This window comes from Mus pahari, chromosome 4 (assembly GCF_900095145.1).
Source record: "Mus pahari chromosome 4, PAHARI_EIJ_v1.1, whole genome shotgun sequence".
Taxonomy (NCBI): Eukaryota; Metazoa; Chordata; class Mammalia; order Rodentia; family Muridae; genus Mus; species Mus pahari.
Window position 1 is genome coordinate 51,500,554 of NC_034593.1, and position 10,894 is coordinate 51,511,447.

Consider the following 10,894-nt stretch of genomic DNA (forward strand, 5'->3'; position numbering starts at 1 on the left):
CACACACACACACACACACACACACACACACACACACACACACTCGCGCGCCTATTCATGCCATGTTTAGTTGATATCCTGGGAGGCTTGCCCTTTTCTGAAGTGAAATGGAGGAGGAGTGGAACTAGGGTAGAGGAGAAGTTGGGGATGAAGGACTGGGATGAGAAGGGGGAGGGAAAACTGCAGTTGGGATATAATATAGAAAAGAAGAAGAAATAATTTTTTAAAAATCCATGCTCAACAAACTCTTAGAAATTATGTTGATTGTGTAAGTGTTTTTCCTGAAAAAGTTGTCAAAGTGTTTAAAGAAATGGTAGTCAGGGGCCTGGAGAGATGGCTCAGTGGTTAAGAGCACTGACTGCTCTTCCAGAGGTCCTGAGTTCAATTCCTAGCAACTACATAGTGGCTCACAATCATCTGTAATGGGATCTGATGCGCTCTTCTGGTGTGTCTGAAGATAGGGACAGTGTACCCATATACATATAATAAATAAATAAATCTTAAAAAAAAAAAAGAAGTGGTGTCAGTTGGCAAGGGCTCAGGTGAATGAAGCAAAACTTCTCAGCCCAATTCATTCAACCTTTGAATGGGAGCAGAGGATTTTTCTTTTTAAACATCTCACCAGTTTACTGAGCACACTTCAGGCCCAACGCTTCACCTGGGTTCAAAACCACTAGCAGACTGTAATCAGTGACCTTGGCTGTGGCCTTTCTTTGGTGTAAGTGTATCTTTAAGAGGTGCTCTGGAGCCTTTTCTTGGTCTAGCCCCAGAGCTGGGTGTCACTGGCCATTCGCCTCTCACCATCTGATTGAGAGATAGTTTGTTGAGGCTGCACAGAATGAGAGGGTCGGGGTTCAGAATGCTGGGCTTTTCTTTCTTCCTTTTTGTTTTCTCATGAGTAACTTACTTAGCAAGGTTTTTCACTTTTCCAATTTATTTCAAATGTGGAATGAACTAATGGCCTTCGAATGGTCTGTGTTGTGTTTTTTTGTCAGCCTCTCTTGTAAGATGATAAGCTTTGATGACTGCTCTTAAATGGCCATCCTCAACTTCTAACTCCCAATCACTAAGTCTATCACATTCAAGGCTGCTCTTCTCCTTTGTGAAACTTCCTCAATGACCACAGGACTGAAAGTTTGCCAGCAGCTCCTCTCTTCTTTCCTCTCCCTTGATCCGCCCCCTCCACCCCCAGGGCTTTATGTATACCCAGCTGACCTCAAACCTTCAACCTTCCAGTTTCTCTCTCCTGAGTTCTGGGATGGTGTATATGTGCCTCAGCACCAGGCTAAACATACTGTTAGTTCATACAGAGCATTGTCAACATGTTATTATCAGTCTTTTAAATTATAGCTTCCTAGTGGATGCGATTGGCATTTTCTTGACAGCTAACACCTAACCCTTAAGAATGATAATGTAAGAGAAAGGAGCAGGAGAAAATGCTACATATGTTTAAAAATAACACACATTCCTCAGTCAAAATCTTATTTAGAACTAACTTACATATGATTTTGGTTTGGTTTGAGTGTCGTCAGAGGTAGTGTCCATATTAAAAAACAATGACTGTAGATCACTTCCACAAAATTCACACGTGGGTTCCAGCTCTTGTTCATCCTTCAGAGAAAGAGAGAGAAAGTGAAGACATGTCCTAAGGCCCAGCAAGCTTAGGAGTAAGAGCAGCAGGGTTGTGGGCCGTGAACACTCAGCAGGACCACAAAGGCAATGGGGGAATGTGCCAATTTGTTTGAGAACAATCATCACAGACATACTTGATGGAGAACTTTTAAGGGCCTGAGATTTTGTAACTGAAGGGACCAAGCTGGCAAGATCTGCATGGTCTAGCATGTGATAGCATTTCCACTCCAGTGTTAGAAGGGACTAAGGATGCTGTGCATTTCCATGGCTGCTCTCTGGCAAAGTAAAGTGCTTTGGCACTATGGAAATGGGGCGCTACAGAAAGGATGACCTCAGAGTCCCCTGGAATGGACAGAGGTAGAGACTATGTAACCTGTAAATGCTAGTAAGAAAAAGCCTTGGCATTACTGTATACCTGGTTGCTGCTTTCTATGTCTCTGTGATAGAATTCCTGACAGAACTGACTTTAATGAAGAAGTGTTTCTTCTGGCTTGTGACTTAGAGGCTACAGTCTATCACGGCAGGCAGTGAAGGCGTGGCAGTGGTAGTACCTTGTGGCTCTGGTAACAGGAATGTGGAGTGGCTGGTTACATTGCCTTAGCAGTCAGGAAGCAGAGCACTGGGGCCTGAATGGGACAGTCTATGTGACCCATAAGACCCACTCCTAGGGACCCATGTCCTTCAGCAAGACTCCACCTCCTAAAGATTCCACAGCCTTCTGAAACAGCATCATTAGGTAGGGACCACGAGGGGAAACAAGCAAAACAGAAGTCAGGATGGGTCAGGTAACTGTGAGAGGTTACTACACTAAGGCCATGTTGGTATTTGTTACAGCTATGATTTCAGAGGGTTCTGGGCAGGTGAGTAGCTGAGCCTGAGAAAAATACCTTAGGAAAAAAAAAAATCCAGATGTGCCTTTCAGGGCATGAACAGTGCTAGCACATCTATATTTCCCATGAAAATTATCCTGCAAGACAGGGTATCCAGTTCTAAAGGTGACCAAGTTAGCTAATGTAGTTAGGGACTGGCCACTCAAGCAAAGACATTTATAGAATGTCAAATCCGTCCCATAATAAGCTTGATGCCAGCCAACCAGAGTGCTTAGTGGGCAAAGCCTTGCAGTACAGAGATGATAAAAAATGAAATGGTAAGGACTATGACGTGATGACTACTTCTATATGAGAGACTCGGTAGTACATTTTTTGGCTCATGAGTCTTTTTGTTCCTGTACCCGACAATGAAGTAAAATGGCCGCTCTTTGAAAGACCACGAGTGTCACTGGACTCTTCATGTGAAGAGAGTATGAAGAGGAAGGCTAGATAGGTCATCTGCTAACATTCCTGAACTCAACAAAATGTTAATGCTACCGGCAATGTTTGCCTCTAGAGCCAGAGGATCCAGGCTTGTCCAGGTTAGGACATACCCCTGGAAAAGGGTCCACAAGGAGTTTCTTATGGCCAAGCCCATCTGTGGGAGTCAGAGGAAGAGTATAATCCACCAGTTCAAGAGAGGTCTCTGGATCTAAGCCCTTCTGGCTTAGAGGAAGGGTTTTCTTCTGTTCAGGTAAAAAAAAATTCCAGTCTGAAGAGTCTGCGGAGTGACTGTGAGGTTTCCAAACTGGGATAAGCAGCTCATCAAATAGCTGTTGGTGTTATGTTATGTGACTTTTAAGGTATTTGTTAGTACCACACAGTTCTGTTGTGCATAACGGCAATGAGCTGACACCAGTGCATTCCCAGAGGCTCCTCAGACCTGCATATGTGCTGTGATTCTGGGGCAAAACTCTGTACTTACTCTTCCTATGCACAAGACAGCACCTGTACATCCCAGAAGCCATCATCAAGGGGATTTGGATCCTGGAGTGTGCAGTCTCTTCACACGGTCGTATGCTATCCCAGATGGGGCAACGGCTGTGCTTCCAGACATTTCTTTACCACTCTGGCCCATGGGATTACTAAGGAAACCTTTATCTAGCTTATCAAAAACTGGCATTAACTGGTTCCTTAATATCAGTAAATACGGCAAAGGTTCACCTGTATTTGTAGACTTTGTGACTACTACTGTTGGTTGAACTATGTCTTCCCAGAAGATACATTGGACGTTTAACCTCTGGTACCTGGAAATGTGACTGTACTTGGTCTTGATGAAGGTCGCCAAGTTAGAATGGGGCTATTGGGATAGGTTTAATCTGGTATTATTGGTGGTGTCAGTAGAGAAGGACCTTTGGATATAGGGAACCCAACAAGAAGCAGACACTTGCAGGATACAAATGCCAGCCAAGGATGGCTACACTGTCCACCAGTCGGTAAAGCCAGGAAAACGAAGGGAGTCTCCCTCCAGTGGTGACTGTTGACACCCAGATCCTGCCTGCTAAACCACAGGGTAGAGGCTCTTTTGTTTTAAGGCACTCGGGTGGGAGGAGTTAGAAATCCACCCCATGTGCTATTCTAAGTAAAGGAACCCTTTGCATTGATTCTCTTAAAGTATGTCCACATCTACTGTACAAATCACTGCGTGGCCCCATATGGCCCTTTACAGAAATAGTAAAGCATATGAATTGAAGTACCTTAAAGCTCACATCCATATTCGAGTACTCTTTCCTAAAGGACAGAATGGCCGGTGGCCCAACACTGGGTAACGTCCTTAGAGAAGTTTCAAACAAATTTACAAAGTCTTCATGAAACTAAATAAGAAGAGAGAGAGAAAAAAAAACAATTAAAGATTGAATAAGTCACTTTACAAGAACAATGCCTTAGTTGTTATGACAAATAGCTCTTACCTCCATCTCACATAAAATGCTTAGCTTGGGCTCTTCAGGATTAATTACCCAATTTTCTGAAGAGAAAGGATGGATTCAAGTGAAAAATGGCAAACCATTTTGCAGTGTGTTCTGTTTTCCTCTATTTTTAGAGATTCTCCCCAGTCCTAACCTACTAGGATGTCACACTCAAGCAGGAACAGGTATGCATGTACACACAAACGTGCACACACATCCACATCCACGCGAACGTTCATACACATGCACCCTCCCCCCCCCCCCAAGCCTTTTGCTTGCATTGCTTGACAGGGTACATTCTCAGCACTGTACAAGTCAGGTGTGTTCCTTACTGACAACTTGTCTTTTCCAGCAAAAGACGATGAAAACGAGCAACCGTTTACCTCTTATCTTAGAAGCTGGGGTTTCTCGTGGTGGTGCTTCTGTTATCTCGATGGATGGTATTCTTTCTAACAACAACAACAACAACAAAACAACAACAACGTATTCATCATCGATCTTGAAAAAGGAGAAACAAAATTGAGTGTGAAAAAAAATCATAGACAAATAAGTGCCTGTGTTTGTCACTCTGCATAGATTCCTAGGTTTAAAACAGCTAGAGTTGGAATGGTGGATGAATCCAGACACAAAGAAGATGGCTGCTGAGATATAACAGCCCTTTCTGTCCCAGAGCAACCAGGGCCAATGAGAGTCATTAGAGACAGGATCAGAAGGTGATCTGTCAGGGGGAATGTCTGTTATCTGAAGAAAACATTAAACATATTTTAAGGTATTGTGTCAACAAAAGTGCTAGCTCGAGCATAAAAATTAATGCACAAAGATTATCGTTAAGGCCTACTCTGGCTTAATAAAACAACTAACCTTGGAGCATCCCATGACCCTATAATGGACTACCAAGTAGTCATTTCAGAGAAACAGCCAATTCTGATGGGAAAAGCTGACCATGCTGTCTTAGTCCATTTGGGATGCTGGAACAACATGCTGGGAAGTGCCAGGAGGTTTGGTGTCACACGAGGACTTGTTTCTTGGCTAACAGATGTTGCAGAGGTTAACAAATTTGCCCGGTATCTCAGTGTTTATGTGTACTGCCCAGACGTGGCATCAGCTCTACTGCCCTTCCAAACCAGTTGAACTTCCAGTTTGCAAGCCAACCTCCCAATAAAACCTAAACAATCAAAGGACTCACTTATTTCCTTTTTAGCAGAAATTTGTTGGAGCCAACTTTCATCTTCTGTTTGTATTGATATCTGAACTCTTTCATACAAACTTGGGTACATATCTCTGAAATTTAAATAAAAATGTTTGAGTGTAATTATATGGTTGTTAGCAAGTCTACTCTATATATTTTTAGTTGAATAACATATGCCCATAGAAAGTTCTGATGTTTTTAAAAATATTTTCTTCCATTCCTATATTTTCAGTAAAGTTAAACATGATGTGTTCGATCAAATAAGTTCTTTGGAAAGTCCTCAGAGTTGAGGTCCACGAGGGACAATGAGGAGAACTGGCCTTTTGGGTCAGAGTTTTATTAGAAGTTATGTAATGCCGTAGACAGACAGGAATGGTGGAAGTTCTAAAGAGATTCAGGCGCATGAGGTTAGGTGGTAAAGTGGAGGGAGGCTCCATAGCCTGTAGCTGATGTGGCAAGTATACCACAGTGCAGATCGGTTGTCTCTGATTCTCAAGAAGCAGAGGAAGTGGGAAAGATTTGGCCTTTCAGTGATTGTCCATCAAACAGGATGAAGAAGTGAGGACTATAGACTCACAGACAGCCACAGGAGAATCCCTGACATCCTTCATGGCAATCATGAGGGTCAAGAGAGAGATCAGTGTGCATAGACTCAGTAGGCCCAGCTCAAACCCAACACTTTGTAGATCCTGGAGGTTTCTAACATTTTTTTTTCCCTATAGGGATTTACTTGCACCGTATCTGTGTGTGTGTGCAGAACCCTCTTGCTTGTGGTAGTGTTTACATTTGAACATTTATGTAAATTTAAATTACTACAAAGCGTTCATTTTCTTTAGTTTAGAATGATATAGGGCTGGACTTTCTGGCCAGGCAGTCTTGCCACAATGGTGAACTCCAGGTTCAGTGAAAGACCATCTCAGATAAGAAGACAAGATGGAGAGCAATAACTGACGATACTTCTTACCTCCACATGCTTATGCAGGCATGACTACACCAGCACACAAACGTGCAGACACACACTGCATACACATACGTGAGCACACACAAGAAATAATGCAATCCTTTGTTTGCTTTGTTTTTCAAGACAGGGTTTCTCTGTGTAGCCTGGCTATCCTGGAACTTTCTCTACAGACCAGGCTGGCCTTGAGCTTGGCTGCCTATATTTCCTGAATGCTAAGAGATTATATGGACTTTTAAAAAAGCACTGATGTTATGGCAAACACATTGTAATTAAGAGGCCTCCATTCCTTCTCTGAGTAGTTTAATCAGCTATTAGATAAATGCAAGGGAAGTAAGAATTTAATAACTACTGATAACAAGTAAATGTTGTTTTCCAATATCCCTTATTTCTTGGCATTTTAATTGAAGAACTGTATTTTCTAAAATGATCAAACAACATTATTTCAATCCTTCAATTTAGCATTGTTACTTTTCCACCAGAGTTCATCTGTATCTTCCCGTCATTTTGACACTGTTTCCTGGCACATTGCATCAGTGAAGTGCTTTTGTTTTTCAGTTCTGAACCAACTGGGTCCTGGAATAGGCAAAGAGCTCCTCTGCAGAGGCCACTTATGCAAATCTCTGAGGGAGTCTTGTTTATCCAACCTTCCTGAGAGACAAGCTGTGGGTACTACCAGTAAAGCAACAGGAGAGGGAAATCTCAAGACATTTGCTGTGTATTCTCCCCCATCCCCACCCCCAGTGCAATAGCTAACAAAAATGAATACATTATCCATGCAAGTGTCCTGGCCTTCCTTAGTCTTCCACCAAAGTTTTTGAATGGAATTTTTAGGTGGAAGATAAATGAGGATGGCCACAGAATTCACTTTGTGGAGAGTATACTAGGTGGGAATGAATATTGCTTTACCTGTGATATTTTGATTACCTTCACAAAAGCTAACCAAGACCATAGTATTTCCTTTTCACTGGCAGGAAAATGGAGGCCCACGGAGACCAAGGGATGTCTGAAAGAGTCAGAGAGGCTTCTGCCTTGGTCCAAAACTTACTTTGTCATTTTTATCTGTGTCTAAGTTATTGTTTCATTGCTGTGAAGAGACACCACAGCCAAGGCAACTCCTATAAATCGTTTAATTGGGGGCTTGTCTACAGTTTTAGTCCATGATCAACATGGTGGGAAGCTGTCAGGCAGAGTGCTGGAGCAGTAGTTTAGAGCTTTACCTCCTAATCCTTAGGCAGAAGAGGGGAGAGGGGAAGGGGGAGGGGGGAGAGGGAGATTGTGCTTTTGAAACCTAATAGACCACCTCCCACTGACTCACTTCCTCAACAAGGCCACACCTCCTAATCCTTCTAATCTTTCTCAAAGAGCTCTGCTCCCTGATGGCTAAGCATTTAAATATGTGAGCCTATGGAGACATTCTCACTCAAACCACCTCAATCTGCCTTTTAAAGTGTCCCATTTCAGTGAGAATAGCAGTAAGGCAAATGAAAATAGAGTTGAACTGATGTTGGCTGCATTTTTAGGGCATTAAAACACACACACACACACACACACACACACACACACACACACACACACACACACGATCTCACCAAAGTCAATAAAGAATTTGAAATTTGTGTGTGTGTTTAGCTTCTAAAATACCTTAGAAAGATTTATGAGACACAAGAATCTTGTCTGGAAGAGGGAGCTCCCCATGGACTTGAAATAACACAGCTGAAAAACACAGCAACATGGCCGCTCAGTATACAATCCTCTCTCTTTTCCTTGTGATGATTTTACCGAAACAAACAAGCACACACCAGACTCTTAAGTGTCCAGCCTTAAAAACATGCTCTTACTGATATGTAAGTAATACTTAGCTCTTTGGAAGGAGAAAAGCCCGAGCAGGATACACAAGCTTAAAACAAGAGAAGGTTTTTCCAAAAGAGAATTTCTGAGAAACATCTGTCTTCATGCAATCAAACATAGAAAGGACAGAATGGTGGCTATCATGACAGTAAGTCAAGAGATGACCTTGGATGATCCAGCCCCCAAAGCTCCCTGCTCTCCCATTCTATGAGGCAATAGGCATCTGTTTTCTTTAAATACAACTTATTATTATTGTTATTATTATTATTGTTATTGTTATTATTATTGTTATTGTTATTATTGTTATATATGATTGACTTGCCTGCATGTATGCATGTGCACCACATGTGGGCCTGGTGCCCCTAGAGACCAGTAGAGGGCATCTGGAACTGGACAGAGTGACGGATGCTTGTTAGGGACTATGTGGATGCTAGAAACTGAACTTGAATCCTGTGCAGGAGCAACAAGTACTTTTAACCACCAAGGGATTGCTCCAACCCCAGTGGTCTTATTTCTAAAAGAAGGGAAAAAACAGCTCGTTGCATGGTGCTTGTTGAAAAAATGGTCATATACTTGGGCAGTTTTCCCCTTGAGTGAGAAACAGAGAACACAGTTACTGACTCAACAAACTCAAGGAAAGAAAGAAAGGCAGGAAAGAAGAAAGGAAGGATGGAAGGAAGGAAGGAAGGAAGGAAAGGAGAAAGGAAGAAGGGAGAGAGAGCAGACAGACCGAGCAGTCCACCATAAAGAACTTTAATCATAAAATATAGCATCCTTCACTTTACTAATGCTGGGGCCACAGACCAGAGAGAATGCCAGCTTTGATATTCTCCCCTTACCTCCCCACCCAGGGTTCCTGAAGCCCTCCCACCTTAGAGAAGTGAAGCACACCCTGTAGGAAGGCCTCGTTCTAGCTGCCTGACAGTCTCTCACTGATGCATGCCAGTGGATAACTAAGGACAGTTGTTACTTAAAAATAAGTAATAATAGAAAAGAGGTCAAGGAAAGCAGAATAAAGGTGCATTAGCATGGCATATTAATACTTTAGTGGGCCTTCAAGGACAGTAAAGAACAGCCAGGAAGTATTCTGAACAGCAATTGTAACAGGTTCTCAGAATTACAGCCATGAGTCACAGAATAAAAATGTCTGTACACAGGCTGTATACCAACATCCGAGCATCAAAAATCTGGAAGATGCTGAAAATATAAAAGAGAAGAATGATGGAGAATCCTACCCAACAGGCACAGTGTGCATTCTGAAGGAAGGAAGAGAGACAATGGGGAGGAAATGAAAACCAGGAGGGTCTGGGAAATAGATTGATCACTGAGACCTGGGAAGCGAAGAGGCAATGTCTTCAGAGCTCTGAAGGACAACGCTTTAAAACAGTCTGTGATGCTAGGTTGTATTAGTAATATAATATAATATAATATAAGTAAAAGCTTAGTGGCAAAATGGAGACATTCCAGGCAGACAAGAGTTTAGAGATTTGAGCACTCATGAGAACTACATGAAAAAATTTTTATGGAAAGAATTTCCTCAGCAAACAGAAAGGAGCAAAAGCTGCTCAGTTGGGATCAATGACAGCAGCTACTGCCTCAGCCCAGAAAAAGTGAAGGCGATTGAGCACAACTGAACGGGATTTACTGACATCAGATTTCACGCTCTTGGCCTTGGATTTAATATGCTGGCTTCTTAGCATGCAACTGAGGCATGTTTATTACTTTTCAGTGTTAAAATGCAAACTGTACCCAAAGCACTTCACAAAACAATACACATATTATAAAAGTAATATAAAAACTGCAAAGTAATATAATTTCCTATGAACATGTAGCTAATACAATTTGCTTCTCTCCCACCCTTTCTCTCCATATGTAATTTGTTGTTACTTAGAAAAAAATAAATGAGAAGAGATAGAAGAAAGCAGTAGTGGATTTAGTGTTAATATTTTATAAACTGTCACTAATGCTGACAAATCAAAAAGTAGAGGTTTAAATTCTTTACAATTCAGAATCCTAGGAAATTAAAAGTAACATAAATACCCAAAATAAAAAAAATAAATAAAAGGAAAGGAAGCCCAGACTTAAATCAGATTTTGATATAGCAAGTAAAAATGTTTTTTTAAAAATTCTAGTTGAAGGGGCAGAGAGGTGGAGAGGTAGCTTAGCTGGTAATATGCTTGCCTTGCAAACACATCCTCCATCCCCAACCCATCCCCAGAATACATCAAAAAAAAAAAAAAAAAAAAAAAAAAGCTGTGCATGGGAGTTAAGCTTTGTAATCCTGGCAGTGGGAAGATAAAGATGGATGGATCCCTGAGTCTTGCCAGCCAGGTAGGCCAACAAAGTGGCTGGCCTCCAGGCCAACAAAACAGCACCTAGAGAGAATACTCAGGTGATCACTGGTCTATGCATTAACATAGACACATGGGAACACAGGTCTCTCTCTCTCTCTCTCTCTCTCTCTCTCTCTCTCTCTCTCTCTCTCTCT

At 42.0% G+C, this 10,894-nt stretch overlaps 1 protein-coding gene across 1 annotated transcript in view; it reads right to left on the minus strand.

Annotated features, from left to right (window-relative positions):
- Window positions 1–10,894, minus strand: part of Erich6 (glutamate rich 6) — a 24,717-nt gene that overhangs the window by 11,806 nt on the left and 2,017 nt on the right. The window contains exons 3-7 of the mRNA XM_021197121.1: window positions 5,595–5,689; window positions 4,792–4,857; window positions 4,412–4,467; window positions 4,199–4,315; window positions 1,501–1,611 (exon numbers count right to left, since the gene is read on the minus strand). Coding sequence (XP_021052780.1) covers window positions 1,501–1,611; window positions 4,199–4,315; window positions 4,412–4,467; window positions 4,792–4,857; window positions 5,595–5,689 — 445 coding nt within the window. The remainder of the gene's footprint in view (window positions 1–1,500; window positions 1,612–4,198; window positions 4,316–4,411; window positions 4,468–4,791; window positions 4,858–5,594; window positions 5,690–10,894) is intronic.